This window comes from Lycium ferocissimum, chromosome 5 (genome assembly GCF_029784015.1).
Source record: "Lycium ferocissimum isolate CSIRO_LF1 chromosome 5, AGI_CSIRO_Lferr_CH_V1, whole genome shotgun sequence".
Lineage (NCBI taxonomy): Eukaryota > Viridiplantae > Streptophyta > Magnoliopsida > Solanales > Solanaceae > Lycium > Lycium ferocissimum.
Genome location: NC_081346.1, coordinates 4,496,952 through 4,513,361, shown reverse-complemented (window position 1 = coordinate 4,513,361; position 16,410 = coordinate 4,496,952). Strand labels below are relative to the sequence as shown.

The 16,410-nt window shown below is 35.0% G+C and overlaps 3 protein-coding genes across 6 annotated transcripts; 1 reads left to right on the top strand and 2 right to left on the bottom strand.

The window, feature by feature from the left end:
* Nucleotides 1-1,567: 1,567 nt before the first annotated feature.
* On the bottom strand, nucleotides 1,568-4,288 carry LOC132055197 (laccase-1). Its single transcript, XM_059446905.1, has 4 exons — nucleotides 4,143-4,288; nucleotides 3,705-3,946; nucleotides 3,480-3,608; nucleotides 1,568-2,925 (listed from the first exon to the last, which is right to left on the bottom strand). Exons 1-4 carry the CDS (start codon nucleotides 4,286-4,288, stop codon nucleotides 1,823-1,825), a joined length of 1,620 nt encoding a protein of 539 aa, XP_059302888.1. The 3' UTR covers nucleotides 1,568-1,822.
* Nucleotides 4,289-6,187: 1,899 nt separating this feature from the next.
* Nucleotides 6,188-10,366, top strand: LOC132055541 (pentatricopeptide repeat-containing protein At4g02750). 4 transcript variants are annotated; one of them, XR_009414599.1, is made up of 3 exons: nucleotides 6,188-7,799; nucleotides 8,117-9,487; nucleotides 9,650-10,366. XR_009414599.1 is itself a non-coding variant. In XM_059447420.1 (2 exons), the coding sequence occupies exons 1-2, from the start codon at nucleotides 6,270-6,272 to the stop codon at nucleotides 8,921-8,923; spliced, it is 2,337 nt and encodes a 778-aa protein (XP_059303403.1). In that variant the 5' UTR covers nucleotides 6,188-6,269; the 3' UTR covers nucleotides 8,924-10,366. The 4 variants fall into 4 exon arrangements, 1 of the variants encoding a protein (XP_059303403.1); XR_009414597.1 differs by having other exon boundaries at nucleotides 8,117-9,783; nucleotides 9,951-10,366; XR_009414598.1 differs by having other exon boundaries at nucleotides 8,117-9,833; nucleotides 9,951-10,366.
* Nucleotides 10,367-11,035: 669 nt separating this feature from the next.
* Nucleotides 11,036-12,849, bottom strand: LOC132058110 (double-stranded RNA-binding protein 4-like). Its single transcript, XM_059450674.1, has 6 exons — nucleotides 12,326-12,849; nucleotides 11,969-12,222; nucleotides 11,668-11,878; nucleotides 11,461-11,574; nucleotides 11,319-11,350; nucleotides 11,036-11,196 (listed from the first exon to the last, which is right to left on the bottom strand). The coding sequence occupies exons 1-6, from the start codon at nucleotides 12,348-12,350 to the stop codon at nucleotides 11,080-11,082; spliced, it is 753 nt and encodes a 250-aa protein (XP_059306657.1). The 5' UTR covers nucleotides 12,351-12,849; the 3' UTR covers nucleotides 11,036-11,079.
* Nucleotides 12,850-16,410: the final 3,561 nt, after the last annotated feature.

Sequence of the window (16,410 nt, the reverse complement as noted above, 5' to 3'; positions counted from 1 at the left end):
AATACATGGCATGCAAGGCCAGAGGTGGAATACTGTTTACGTGTTCGTCTGCACCCGAAAGCTTTAATCAAACTCTGTAATTGTTTTAAGAAATCAATTGAATATGTACAACTTATTAACTTATAACTCAGAACGTAAAAAAGACTAGAATCTCGAACTCATAAACTTCCAATTCAGATTCCGCCTCTAAGGCATATTAACAAGGAGAGAGTGAGGCTTTTATAGTGCATTTTATTTCCTGACTCAAAAAGTTATAGTTGAATGACTTTGAGCCTGTTTGGATTGGTTTATTTTAGGTGCTTTTAAGTCAAAATAATTTTTAAGCACTTTTGAAGTATTTGGGTGAAGCTAAAAAAGGTGCTTAAGCAAAAATAACAAAAATAAGCCAAAAGCCGTAAGTTAGCATTCCCAACTTATGACTTTTGGCTTATAAGTCAAAAGCTATAAGCCCATTCAAACGGGCTCTTTATTGTCCCAAAAAAGAAGAGATAATTACTTGGGGTAGAGAACATATAAGTGGTATTTACTTTAGTAACTACATTTGTTTTAATTACATACGTAGCTAAATATTGTATCTTAATTACACAAGCTAACTAAACTCCTCTCTTTCTCACTTCACTGCTCTCTTCCCTCTTTTCTCTCTCGCCCATCTCTCCTCTCCTTCTCTCTTCACTGCTCTCTTCCCTCTTTCCTAGCTCTCTCGCCCATCTCTCTTCTCCCTCAACTTTCTCTCCTTTTCCCTTCTTCACCATTGGAGCAGAGCAATTGAAGCTAAAATCACTTTTTCTTCAATCAAAGTTTGTAGGAAAGTGTTTTTTCAGTTTTCAGATGTGTTATTAGTGGAGAAGAGCACTAATTTAATGGAATTAACACCGAAAAGTAGTCTGGGTTAGCAATGTTGCTTCTTCAACTGGGATGAAAATTGAAAATTAGACTCGACATGGTGGAATGAATCCATGGCCACCGCCACCATCGTCTCTCCGTCGTCAAATCAGATTTTTTAAGATCTGAATGTATTTTCTCAGATCTAAGCATATTTTATTTTTTGTATCTCAGATCTAGATATATTTTAAGGGTTGTTGTTGATGTTGTTGCGAAATTTCCGGCAGATTTGGCCGGAAATCGTTGGCAGATCTAGCCGGAACTAGTGGTTGGTGTTGTTGTAGTCACAAATACAGCGATTGTATTCATTTTTTTGAGTTTTTTTGGTTAAATTTTTAGATTGTATTCATTTTTTTTAGTGTGTATTTGTTAATTTTTAGAGTATATACGTTTTTATGTATTCAGTTTTACTAGGCTGTATTCATGAATACAACGAGCCCGTTTATGAATACAAATAGTCATTTCATGAATACAATAAAAAAAGAAGAAAAAAATTCGTTGTATTCATGAATACAGCGAAAAAAATATATACAGTGAAAAAAAAAAAAAAATACGGCGAAAATCGCAAAAAATGAAACAATCTACAATGTTTGCTACGACGCGTAAATACTAAACATGTAGCTACGCCCAATATTTAATCCTTAAAAGGTAGTCATTTGTGAAATTTTCCCAAAAAAGAATTAGTAATAGCTTTAATATGTTGTCTTCATAAATTGGATGACCATCCAAAGAATTTTCTCTCTTTTTCCTTGTTAAGATCAGTAGAGCAAAAACTTTGAAAAGCAGAGGAAGTGAAGCACTGAAATATACAACTTTTCTCATTATCAAGAACTCTGAATTTACAAAGGGTAGGGAAAGAAAACATAGAAGGAAATGCTAATACTAATATAAAGCCAAAATTTAGAAGAAAAAAAACTAGTAATAAAGTAGCGATTTATACTCAACATCTGGGAAAATCATCAGGTGGAGGAAGCAAGCACTGAGAAGGATGCTGACCACTTTGAACAATCAATCCCATAGCAAGACCCCATGAAGTATGTTCCTCTAAATGACAATGTATGAACCAAACTCCTGGATTATCTGCTATTAACCTAATTGCAGCCCACCCTCCCATAGGAACAGCCACTGTGTTCCTCTCAGGTGGATCAATGAGATTATAATACTTAGTATCGCGATCAACATCATAATTTCCAAATCCCCTCCCCACAATGAAAAAATTGTGACCATGTACATGTATTGGATGATTTTCTGGATTTAAAAAACTCGTGTCTTGTAGCACAATCTCTAGTCTCGTGCCATATGGCACGACTAAGACCCTAGTACCAAATTCAGTATTCAGATTCTCGGATAATGGATCCACCCCTGTATAATTAAAAGGATGAGGAGGCCGTTCAGGGAAACTGGAGAACATAGTGGTGGATAAGTTTCGGTAATGACATTCCAAAATTGAAATTGAAGGCCGAACAAATGACTGATTATTCATTGATGCATAGAATTTTTTGTTTTTAAACCCTTTGCATGTTTGATTAACAGGACAATCTTGAAGATTAAGGCTAATTGTTGTAATTACTCGCTTGTCTAATTTTTTAGGCACGTTGCAAGGGTACTCAGGTGATCCTAAGGTTCGAAGTTTCTTGGCGAATTCGGTGGCAAATGGGGTATCTTCCATTTGGGGTAAATTGGAAGGCAAAGTAAAAGATTTAACAGGGGTATTGGTTATTTTTTCATCTGGGATTTTGTATTTAAGGAAACCAATTGTGGTGGAATTGTCAAATGGGAAAACTGAAGAAAGATAAGGCCTGGCCGCCATGACAAACATTCCTGTCGAATCAGGAACTTGATTTGAAGTGATTAAGACATTGGTGGTCTGTCCAGGGGCCACCATTATGGATTTTGTGGTAAAGGGTTTTGTGTAAGCAGCATCAATTTCGACTACTTTTAACGTATGGTTTGCCACGGCGAAAAAGAGTTCATCATTTAGTGCTGCATTGATGATCCTAAGTAAGTAGGTTTTGCCTGGCTCAATTGTCTGAATGAATGTATCTGCAACACAAAAAGCTATAGTGAAGAACACCAAAAAAAAGAAGAGAAATTTAGATATCACGCCGAATTAAACAAATTTTTATTAACCCCAACATTACGCCCAAGTTTAAATGGATCGTTTATGGCGTGTTGTTGACTTTGATCCAATGCGTTGAATACAAAATGACCAATTAAATTACTGGGGCAAAATCCGGTCAAAATGCAACATAGAATGCAAACCTACAAAATTAGATTTGGAGGTTGCTTAAGCTAATAGTTTAAGAAGAAGTTATTAGCTTTCACTTTTTTTTTTTTTTAAACCCAAAATACTAAGTAAAGAAAGTGAGGTTGGATCATGTTGGGCGAGTTGGATTATGACTCGTTATTGATCCATCTCAGCCCAATTCATATTGATCCATGCAAACATAATTATGAGGTTAGATCTGTTTTATTGATTATCCCGTAGTAATTTGTCCAAGATTGATCTAATTAACTTGCCCATTTATCACCTCTAGACACTGCTATTTTTAAATCCGAGTCCTCTTAGAATATGTCTTGGGTTTGATTTTTCTTACCCTTTTCAGAACAAGGATATAAGGGTCCTGGCAAGCCATTGATTGTATAAGCATCAGAAGAATCAGGACCACTTCCATATAATTTCATGTCATTTTCTATATCTTCAATTTCTCCATTCCACCACTCACCTATTAATCAACATTGAAGACAATGTCAATGTCATATAATTAACGTTGCTAAAAAAGTAAATGCTGCACATTCTGAGAGTTGCAATGATTAATTACCAAAGACTATAGGGATTTCAGCCTCAACGGGGGCTGAAAATGGATAAGGCATTCGAGGGTAGATGATAAAAGCACCGTAGACTGTGGCGCGTTGCCAGGCGAGATGAGCATGCCACCATAAGGTTCCCCTTTGGTTAATAATGCTGAATTTGTAAGTGTAAGTTCCTCCTGGAACTATGGGGCATTGAGTTATGTATGCTGGTCCATCTGCCCAACCACTTCTTAGCTGCCGTACTCCATGCCTATACCAGGTGCAAATTGCATAATCATAATTAATAGACGGATTTAGGTTTGTATCTAACTAATTATTATAGGTAAAGAATAATGTAATCAACTCAAGGATAATGCAACGAGAGGTTACTCACTGCTTCCTCCATTCCATTTAACGTGACATGCATTATTTATAACTGAAAAACTCAAAAGATTGTGAATAATTACCAGTGGATAGTAGTGTTCCAGGGACTCCGATTAGTGACTTTGACCTCCACCTTGTCACCTTCATGAACGAAAATAGTAGGTCCTGGATACTTGCCATTGACTGTTAGCAATCTCTTTGTATGACACAAACGTTTTACATTCTTCATTTCTATCTGAAAATAATTAAAGACAAGTACAACCAATAGTTAGACACTTGCACCTTAATTAGACAGGTGAAAAATGGGTTTATGAAAGGAATATTTAAAGAACGCCTACGCTGTATGAGAAGCTCCTAATGATTTGCGAGGATGATGGCTTAACCAAGAAAATTGCTAGTGTTAGTAGTACTGCAACTTCAAACATATGGTGGTGAGTCCCCATTTGATTAATTAACTACCAGTGTTAAAGAATCAAGAGAAATTTTTATGCCTTCAAAACTCTTCTTGATTCTTCCTAATAAGCAGTCCACCACTAAAGTATTTATAGACCACATAATCATCATCACTAATTTTTATTTATTAATTTAATTATCCGGTTGAGATGTTTTAGTGTATATTATTTTCAGTCCCAACTTCGGGGTTAACGTTTAAGATGCTTTTTATTTGATTTCAGCATGTAAAAGATTGATAGGAAAAACTAATTTGAGCCAACTAGCTACTCGTAATTTGTCTATGGTATTGGATGCTAACGATAGTACTTGGAAAAATTATTAGTATTAGATTAACAGGAGCTAAAGGAGAAGTATGACATCTAGTGACTTCTAATTGTAAATTAGTCGAGCATGATAGACATTGAACACGTAGAAAGTGACCGTTAAATTTAATAACTTTGGGACTTGGTTATTCATTGTTGAGCACGTAGTTTAGCAAGGGAAATTTCTGTAGGATCCGTAACCAAAAACAATAAGGGACTGCAGTTAAAAGATCCATAGCCTGCTTTTTTAATAATAGCAATTTAGTCGATTTTGATGTTTCCTTTTGGCACTATACGTAATTAATCAAGTACCACAACATAAGATTGTAAATCAGAATGAACCAGAAAGATGTATATATCAGGTTTTTTTTTTAATATAGTACTGTCGCTGGTTTTTTTAGTGATTCACTTTTATTTTAAGTTACTTTGTTTTTCATTATTATTTCTAAGATGGAAACTAGAGATCCTTTGTTTCTTATATATATAAAAAAATAATGATCTCCAATGACTACTTATAATTCGAAGAAAATGATCCTACAAAGCTCTTTTATTTAACTATCTATCTTTTGTGTTTTACTTTACCGATTTCCTATAATAATAATAATAATAAAAAATAAAAAAAATAAAAAGAGGTCATATAAATTAAATAACATTTTTCTAATGGGCCGTAAAACCAATCTCATCGAGCGCATCACTAAATTCAACTAGACTGCGTATTGCAATTGAAAGGGTGAGGACATAATAATCTAATATTTTCACCTACCAAGAACGAAGACCAAGTATAACAATTTAGAAAATAGAACTTAAAACCAGAGGACAAAGCCAAAGCTCTCATTTAAATAGGGCTATATACAGTTTGTCGTTTTATTTGTTCTGAATTGAACTTTGCCTGTATGGTAAATTCGTGAAGTTGAAATGTCTTGATATATCAATTAAGAAATATCCAATTCAACCTTCGAATATTCTTACGGTATCTGAGATTATATCAGTCCACAATGTGCCTTTTGTATTGATTTTGTTTGCACACTAAACTATTGGTCGCTAGCATCAACTTAACATTCTTTTCGATCAACTCATGAATAAAGCAATTCGGTTCCTTTCTTCTTATGGGCAAAATTATTTCATTTTATTCTAAGACAACTAAACTATTTTTGAACTTTTAATCACATCTTGGAAAAAGAAACTATATTTACTTTCTTTTCTTTAATTCATTTAAGAGTTAACTTGTACATACCGTAATGTTAAAAAATTTATTTTCAATATTATAAATTTTACTTTACGTGAAGAATTGCCTATAAATATATCTTTTGGGTGACTTGATACCGCATGAATTTGTACAGTCCGAGTTGTTGGCCCAAGAAGGATTTCGGGCCTTAAAGACGGCCCATCATCTAATTAGTACATGTGCAGCTACCTCCCGCCAAAGTATACAAGAATTTGAAAACAATGATCTAAATGTCTAAACCAATCATACAAGTTGTCAAAATGCGCTTCAGAAGATTGCACAGCACTTGTACGCATTCACTACCAAACCAACAGGCCAACCATCTCAAACCAGAATTACCACGCAGTAAACATCCCAAATTACCCAACGGTAAACCACCTGTGAAGTCAACAAAAGTCAATAGCTCAGATATAGTGCAATGGAACAGATCAATCACCCAACACATGCGACAAGGCGAATGCGATTCCGCGTTGCGCTTATTCAATTCAATGCCTGCCAAGTCATGCGTATCCTGGAACGCCATGATTTCAGGGTATTTGTTGAATGGCAGATTGGACATTGCTCAGAAGTTGTTCGACGAAATGCCTCAAAGAGACTTGGTATCCTGGAACATTATGCTTAGTGGGTATATTAAAAATAAGAATTTTGGGGCTGCTAGGATGTTGTTTGATCAAATGCCTGTTAGAGATGTAGTGTCGTGGAATGCATTGCTTTCCGGGTATGCCCAGAATGGGTATGTTGATGATGCTAAAAGGATCTTTGTAATGATGCCTGTGAAGAATGAGATTTCTTGGAATGGACTTTTGGCTACGTATGTTCAGAATGGAAGGATTGATGAGGCGAGGAAATTGTTTGAGTCGAAGGATGATTGGCCGTTGGTTTCTTGGAATTGTTTGTTGGGTGGGTATTTGAAAAAGAGGATGTTGGTTGAGGCAAGATTGATTTTTGATCAAATGCCTGTTAAGGATAAGGTCTCGTGGAACACAATAATTTCTTGTTATGCCCAGAATGATAATTTGGAGGAAGCAAGGAAGTTATTTGATGAGTCCCCTATTAAAGACGTGTTTACATGGACTTCAATGCTTTCTGGTTATGTACAGAATGGGATGGTAGATGAGGCTAGGAGGATCTTCGATGAGATGCCAGAGAAGAATGAGGTTTCGTGGAATGCAATGATTGCAGGATATGTGCAGTCTAATAAAATGGACTTGGCGAGGGAATTCTTTGAGGCAATGCCTTGTAAGAACATCAGCTCTTGGAATACAATGATAACAGGTTATGCTCAAAATGGGGATATCACGAGTGCCAGAAATTTGTTTGATTGTATGCCTAATCGTGATTGCATCTCTTGGGCAGCAATTATTGGTGGATATGCTCAACGTGGCAATAGCGAAGAGGCATTGCGCATGTTTGTTGAAATGAAGAAAGATGGCGGGAGGATAAATAGGTCGGCATTTACTTGCGTTTTGAGTACATCTGCTGACATTGCTGCATTCGAGTTTGGGAAGCAAATACATGGACGACTCATCAAGGCTGGATATCACACTGGGTGCTACGTCGGAAATGCACTCCTATCAATGTACTGTAAGTGTGGAAGTATTGACGAAGGATATGACGTGTTCAAGGAAATAGCGGAGAAGGATGCTGTCTCTTGGAATACCATGATCATTGGTTATGCAAGGCATGGTTTTGGCAAACAAGCTCTTAGACTATTCGAATCAATGAAAGAAGCGGGTATCAGACCAGATGATGTTACCATGGTAAATGTTGATACATTTTAAATTATTTCAAGGTTATTGTAAAACTGCTTTTGCATTAATGAATCTGTTCAAAACTACTTCATCCCTAATTTCTTAATGCACATACGTAAAGATTGCTCCCATGTGCTGTGGGCTGTCTTTGTGTTTTCCATTCTTTCTAGTTGAACATCCGCGGAGTTATACACTACTGAGACCAACCATAATCTGACATAGGGTTTTGACTTAGTCTTTGTATTCTCAGTACTTTCCCGTATGTGCATTCTTCTATTATAAATATACAATTATTTAGTTTTCATTTTTCGTGTGCTTTTTTGTAGGTTGGCGTATTATCTGCTTGCGGCCATACCGGCTTGATTGACAAGGGCATGGAATACTTTTACTCAATGGCCCGAGATTTTGGAATAACTACAAATCCAAGGCATTATACTTGCATGATTGACCTTCTAGGTCGAGCTGGGCGACTGGATGATGCTCAAAATTTAATGAAGGACATGCCTTGTGAACCAGATGCTGCAACTTGGGGTGCTCTCCTTGGGGCGAGTAGGATTCATGGAAACACTGAATTAGGAGAAAAGGCTGCTGAAATGATTTTCAGATTAGAACCTTGGAATGCAGGGATGTATGTCCTTCTCTCAAATTTATATGCAGCTTCTGGCAGATGGCGTGACGTTAGCAAGATGAGATTAAAAATGAGGGATACAGGTGTAAGGAAAATGCCTGGTTACAGCTGGGTTGAGGTGCAAAATCAGATACATCTTTTTTCAGTTGGGGATACCATGCATCCAGACAGCAAGAGAATATATGCTTTCTTGGAAGAGTTAGAGTTACTAATGAAGAAGGAGGGTTATGTCTCTGCCACAAAATTGGTCCTGCATGATGTGGATGAAGAGGAGAAGGCACACATGCTCAAGTATCATAGCGAAAAATTAGCCGTTGCCTTTGCAATTCTGAATGTACCGTCTGGGAGACCAATTCGTGTGATGAAAAATTTAAGGGTTTGTGGGGATTGTCATACTGCAATCAAACTCATATCAAAGATTGTGGGTAGATTGATAATTATTCGGGATAATAACCGTTTTCATCACTTCAGTGGAGGTGTTTGCTCCTGTGGAGACTATTGGTAGTACTAGAGTGTGAAAGTATACCAATTAGATTTCAGCTGCTGTAATACTTAGCTATTCTGCTGCCCTTCTCCATACCTGTTGAGCATTTCCTGTAGTTATTGAACACGGGGAAGCAAAGCACAAGCACTTGCTTTTTGGTTCTGCCTCTATTCAGGATACATGAGAAACTGTTATCTTAAGCAACACCACAGAAGAGGGATAAGTAAATAATCCCTTTCTTGTTGTTTGGTGAATTTGGTGTGTATAAACTGTGATCTCCTCATTGATGTTGGTAAAAAGGAGAGATGCTGAGATATCTGGCCCATAATCCTTGCATTTAAGCACCATAGAACAAAAGGAGGAGTAATACTTGCCTTAAGTTTATCAGAGATCGGGTAGTCAGAATAGAGTCAGGTGACTGTGTAGCCTACACAGTGTAGGAGGGGTCTCGCAGTTGTGCCTCTAAATAAGTCAAGTACCACTTCCGGGGTACTGACTCTTTGGTCCTCTGTTCTCTGGTGAGAGATTCTTGACCGGCTTATTCGACCTGTCTGGCCCAAACGTATGACAGTGACTGTTTGTCAGGTATCATAAACCTTAAATCTGCTCTACACGAACCTCACTGACTAATTGCCTACTTCTTTGAGCACCACTAGGTAAGAGATATTGATATTATTGTGGCCAAGTATTTACATAGTGGAACTTTCCTCAAAATGTCGCTTACTAACATAACTTATGCTATCTAAGATTATCCTGGCCCTAAGTTAACCTCATTTGCGGCCACAACAAGATATGGCGAAGTGCACGTGTTGTATGACTAGACAATCACCAAACTCAGTTCAATGGGTACTGGTATCCTTATGAGTTTTTGAGAGCAATAGGTAAGAAAGTTTCTTTCATCCTCGATTCCTCTTGCTATGATCTATCTCGGGTGAGATTCACTTAAAAGTATAATTTGTTACTCTGTTCAAAGCAGTGATAGCATTTAGTCTCTGTCATTTGTAGTGTTTGAGTTTCTAAACTAGTTACATTCAGTTTCAGCTTTCAGGAAGAAGGTATAATTCGACAGACTGAACAGAATGGTGGAAAAAGCCACATTGCCTGAAGGTAGAAAATACTTTGATCAGTTAAGTGGATCCAATGGGAAGTTTTTGGGTGTGGTTGTGAACATATATCTGCTCCATTCACTTTTGTCATTCCATTCATAGGAGTAATCATTTATCCTGACATATTAAGGTGGGATAGTAGTCAAGTGGATGCTGGAGTAAACCAACTCTACGATATAGCAAGACATAATCAAGAAGCAATTGTCTAGTTCGGAATCTCCGCTTAGCCCTTCAATAACTACTAGGCAATGGAGAGCTTCTTTGATGATTTTGGCTGGTAATGTTTTTCCAGTTCCCAATACAATTCAGAAAGAGTTAACTATGAACCTATTTGGATGGCTTAAAAAAAGCAACTTATAAGCTGTTTTCAGCTTATAAGCTGCTTTAGATAAGCTAAGCCAAACGGGCCCAATTATTTTTTTGGGCTTATTTTAAGCACAAAATGGCTTATAAGCTGGCCAGCAACTTATAAGCCAATCCAAACGGGCTCTATCTCAACATTCGTATAAGTTTTACATGGTACATCTTCATGTTTATTTTGATCAACCCATGGAAATTAAAAGGTAGACCAAGAAGATTGTTCACACAGGAGAGAGTACTAAGCTATCAGTCTGAGGCTGTGAGTCGATTCTCTGAAGCTTTTAGTTGGATTTCTTGAGCACTTGGGAGCTAGAGAGGCTAAGCCTAGCCAAGCATTCAAGGCTAAATATACTAAACTGTTGATGTGCCATACAGTTGGACACAGGGAGGTTTGACATGTAAATCTACATAAATTTGGAATAGCCTAAATATAGGACTTTTAGTTTAGAAACCTGCTGCTCTTTTTCGTGCTTGGAATCTATTTTGTGGTTCTATTTTTCTTTGCAATCCTTATTTTACCAGTGAATGTTCTATTCTATTTCAATAAAAAAGCTTTAAGCAGAGAATTCAGTGGAAGATTGGCAGCATATGAAACTACTGTATCATCCAAGTTATACAGAGATGTTCAAATATTTGCAAAATAGAGTTCATGAGTCAACAGTCACCAAGTATATTCTACCTAGATATTAAGACGGACATAAAGTCCAAATATCAGTTGCCAAATCTTCTCATTTTGTTCCTTCCCCAGTTGTTAGTTTCTGCTTCACGCTTTGGTCTGCTTCCAGGATTACCAACTGTGCCATCAGTTTTGAAGCAAACAACTGTTCTCTGTAAATGAGGAAATACTATAAATGAGCACCCCTCTTCTGAACCTTTTACTATACTTCATTTATAAGGCTAAATCAACTGTGTATATATATGGCAAACAAGAAGGTGGACTTGTGTTTTACCTCAATGCTTGCTTTTTGGCCTTGTAAATTACCTATTTCAAAACAGATGTGACTCAACAAGTACAATTTTCACCAAAAAAAAAAAAAAGATCAGTTATAGTCAGGATTTTCTCAACAGAGCATTTAGGCAGGATTTTCTCACCAGAGCATTTAGGCAACATTTTCTCAACAGGGCCAGTATCCTTTCTGGTTTGTACACCAGGATGACAATTACTTTTTGACACAATGATTTGGGAAAGAGTCCCTGCATCAGTTTCTTCAAGATTTTTATGGGGTTAGACTGTTTTCTTTTGCACGGAATATACCTTTAAGCATTGAGAGAGAAGAAAAAAACAATAAATCAACATACCTAAGAGTGATTCAATCGCGGCCCGAGCAGCTAATTGCTCTGCCATTTTCTTGCTTCCAGCTACCTCACCTTTGTAAGTTCTGCCTCCCAAAACCATGTGGGAAATGTAAACTGAACTTGGCCCTTCTGCATATCTGGTGTTATATATAGGCCTATTCATATTCTTTTTGACAGCAAATTCATAGAGAATGGATTTGCACAACAAGAGTTCCTTCAAGGACACAAAAAAAAAAAGTTCAAATAAGTATTTTGAGCAAAAAAATATTTAGCTATTTAGAAAGCAGCAAGAAGTGAAGAGCACCCTGTAAATAAGTGAAAAATCTTTAGAATCAATTGTTTTCTGAATGCATTCATAAGCTATTTTTGCTACTGCCTGCTCAGCTTGTATCTTCGTGAGATGGGTCGACCCGGATTCATATTTGGATCCATCAACCAAGACTGTTGATCTGAACTTTGGGGCATGTGGAAAACCTTCATTAACTGTTTGATAAATGGGGTGTGGTTTTGCAAGTTTTTGTGTGTACTCTTGTAGTTGGTTCTTATACATCACTTGTGCTGGAAGAACGCAAAAAAAATATTAAAAAAATACTGTTAGTATTAAAGAGGTGAATACAAAATAAGTTCATTAAAAGAACAAAGAACCATGAGAGGTGCATACTGGGAATAAATTGGGGAAAATCCATTTGCTGAAGATGACTATCAACTTTAGACTCCAAATCTCCTTAGAAACAAGAAGATAGAAAAAGAGTTTATGAAACTATAATAGTAACTTTTTATGGCCCTTATCATGGGCTCACGGGCCATGGCTCTGTAGAACACATACTTTGCATGGGAGTGAAGGAGAATCATTTTGTACCATAATACAACCCTTTTTATTATAACTTTTATGAAGATACATTTGTGTTAAAGCCAGTTAGCCCCTAAATGAATAAATGTGTTTTATTATAATGGTAAGTTCTGAAGTGGAATGCGAAGGAGTTGTACTCCCATTTCAGAAAAAGTGGGAGTATATAAATTTTCCTAGAGGGCCAGCTGGCTAAGTTAAATCACCCATGCAACATCTCCACCACCCGGATTTGAACTGGGGAAAAAAGGATTTGCAGTCCTTGCCTTACCACTCGGCCATGCCGCCAAAATGCTACAAATACAAAATAGATGAAAACTTTCCCGGATTACTGAACTGCTTTTTTTATTGTCTTTATCAGCAGACTCGAGTTCGTTTTCCTTAATTTTTCCTAAAAGTCAAAGAAATTCTAATCCTTCTTCCCTTTTGATTCAGTTTGATTCATCCTCTCCCTCCCCCCGGGAACAAATTTAGTTTTCCAAATGTTTCTTGTTCTTTTTTATGCCTTTCAGATTAAAAGTAAAATATTTTGACTGGTTTTGGCCCAATTTTAGCTAATTAAATAAAGACCTTTGATATCAAAATGGAACATATATCAACAATCCAAGTAAGAACTTGAAAATATGAAGACCGTCAGAAATAGAAATGAGTCAAATTTCAAGTAAAGTCATGAAAGGTCAACTCAGGAGAAAAAGAAGAAAGACACGACCGTTTGTAGCATTACTATTATGTACTACTTGGTAGTTACTGCAACAGACAATCCAAAGAGCTTTGTAGTAATTAGTTACTATTCTCAATCAATTTAGGTGGCACTTTTCGCTTTTTGAGATTCAAATTGCATGAACTTTCATCAACATTTTAAGATGTATTTTTTCATCAAATTGATATGGGAAAAGTTGCAACTTATAGTATTTTTCATGTAGTTTCAAATATATAATTTTTAATCTTAAAATATTGAGTTAATCTAATCCAATTTAGCTTCAAAGTTTGGTCAAATTAACTTTTAAAAAATGAAAAGTGTCACCCTAAATTGGGACCAAGGGAATAGATTGTAACTTTTTGGTTGACTTGCCAACCAAAAAGGATTTGCTCTTTCCAATATTTGCCCTTGTGTTACTTTATTACTTCATATACCAAAGCATGTTTCCAATAAATTAGATAATTTCATACCCTTTTTGGTAATACATGACCCCTTAGATTAACTTTTTGGAGGTAAAGTATGTACCATGACTTTTTCCTATGTATTATTTTTACTCCTATTTTATTTCTTTTTTACTTAGGTTGCTTCATCCAATATGGTACATATAATTTTAGCACTTTGAAAATGCTTGAAAAGTTGTGTATGGTGATTATGTCATCTAATAGAAATAGCTATGCACAAAAATAATCTAAAATGATGACAATAATAATTTTGGAGAATTCATTTGGTACTGGCAGAGTGTCGATCATAGCTTCTTAGTAATTCTAAATTGCCATTAAATTTTTCTTAGATCTAAATTTTAATTAAAAAATTATTTTGAATATATAAATAGGTTTAATGATTTAACACAATTATACAATAGAAAACAAATTCAAAATCGATCCTTCAAGAAAATAAAATGAAAAGGAACAAAGTTATTAGATACGTTGTTGCGCTGAGACATGATTTAATTATTTAAATTTAGTCAATCCTAATTTATTTGGGGCCATATCATAGTTATAATATTATTATAACGCAAATTTAGAAAATATTCCACTTAGATTAAGAAAAAAGAAAAGAAATATCATTTTCTCATATGCATTTCTTGAAAGGAAAAGAAAATTTTTAATTAAGAAAAATCTTTGTTTTATTCATATATCTTTTAAATGTTTTAAACTGTCAAGTATTGAAATTTATAGTATTTTTTACATAGTTTTCAAATATGTAAATTTTTCAAAAGGCTTAAAGATTCTATGCCTGTGTTTACTGTCATAATTAAACTGTTTGACTCTCGAAATTTAAACAGTGCCACATAAATTGAGACTTAGGGAATACTTTATTACTTTGATCTAGGGCCCGAGCTTCCCGGGACTAGTTTAAATATAAATAGGAATATATAATTTCCTTTTCATTATAGAAGGAAATACAGAGTAGTAAACAAGTTTCTTCAATCCAAGTTTGATTTGGCACACACTTAAAAATCAACAAATAAAATGCTAATTTTGTTATGTCGCTTCTAATTATTAATTACTTTCCCTGTCTCAATAGAAGTGTTACCTTAGCAAAAATCACGCCCATTAAAAAATCAATAAATATAATGTGAAGTTTACGAAACTATCCTTATTTATTAAATGTTTATTTGGAATTCATAATATTAAAGAGGACCACTTCTTAGGACTTAGTTGGAAACACATGTCAATTTTTGTCTTGAATTCCTAAAATGGCACTTATTTTTGAATTTTTTTTTGCTAAAGTGACACTTATTTTGAAATGGAGGAAGTATAAGTCTCTAAAAATTTTTGGGAAAGGAATGGTCCTTTATAATAAGGCTAAAATAAATATAAAATAATAAATTATCTCTTAATTTTTTGAATTGAACAAATAAAAGTGAATATCTATCTTTAATATAATAAAAAAGAAAAATAAACGGCGGAGTAGTTAATTTGCTTTCCATCCAAAAAATAATTGATGGTCATTGACTTGTTTGAAGGAAATATTTTCTTTTTCTGGGTTCACGAGTGGAAGAAAAGTTGGAAAAATTCTGGACCCACAAATTGACACTCTGAATGAAAATGCCATTTCCAATAATATAGCGCAACTTGTGTGCAGAAAGAGAGGCTTTCGAGTGTCAACCACGAAAGATTATGATAGGGAAAAGGCATATACTATTTTATTTGTCTTTAATCATAGATTTTGACTTCGAGTTTTAGGTACGAAAACAAATTATAGCAGAAAATGCTTTTTTTTTTAAATTAATCTTTTGCAAAGTAAATTCGAATATGCATATAGAAAATGCTTTCTTTTTAAACAAATCTTACGCAAAGTAAATTCGAATATGAATATGGAATACCGCATATAAAAAAGCGGTCAATGAAAAGTAACAAAACCGTTTGGACATGGTTTGAAACTATAGTTTGAAACTATGAGATGAAATCATGATTTGAAATCATGTTTGCACGTGCAATTTGGATTTCTTAAGTTGTATTTTTTCTTATAGACATAAAACCTCATAAGTTGTGAAAACTATTAAAATATTCTCAATTCTTATACAATCTTACCAAATGAATAAATCATAGTTCATAACAAAACTAATACGCTACTAGAAGGCCTTTCTAAAAAATACAATATCAATTGATCAAACTTTAGCTCAATAAAAAAGAAAATTTAACATGAATAGTAACGTAACTACTCTTTAATATAATCCTCCCACATGGTAGACATAAATAAAGGTTGGTAAATGGTTAGTGAGAGTAATTGTTAAAAATATCTACCAACTTATGGGTCTTTTTTTAACAAAATATAAACTTATGGGTTAAGTTTTATAGTTAAATTTTTTGAAACCATAGTTTGAAACCCCAAATCATGCCTTTTTGGATGATTTGGGATTTCAAACCATGAGATGAAATGCATGTCCAAATGCTGATTTCATCTCATGATTTCAAATCAGAATTTCAAATCGCATGTCCAAACGCCTACTTAGACTACAAACTCTTTTGTTGCTCAGCTTGGGAACAAGGGATGATAACATACGCCTATACATAAATCCACATCATTGCGTAGGACAAACCTTTGAAAGATGAGAGTTGGGTCTATGTTTCAATTTTTTGTTGACTCTCATGACTTATCTGAATGGATAATTTGTATCATAGTTAAGTTATGACATTCGTACAACTGGGAATTTTTTTTGGACCTATAACTTATGTTAATAACTGTTAAATCT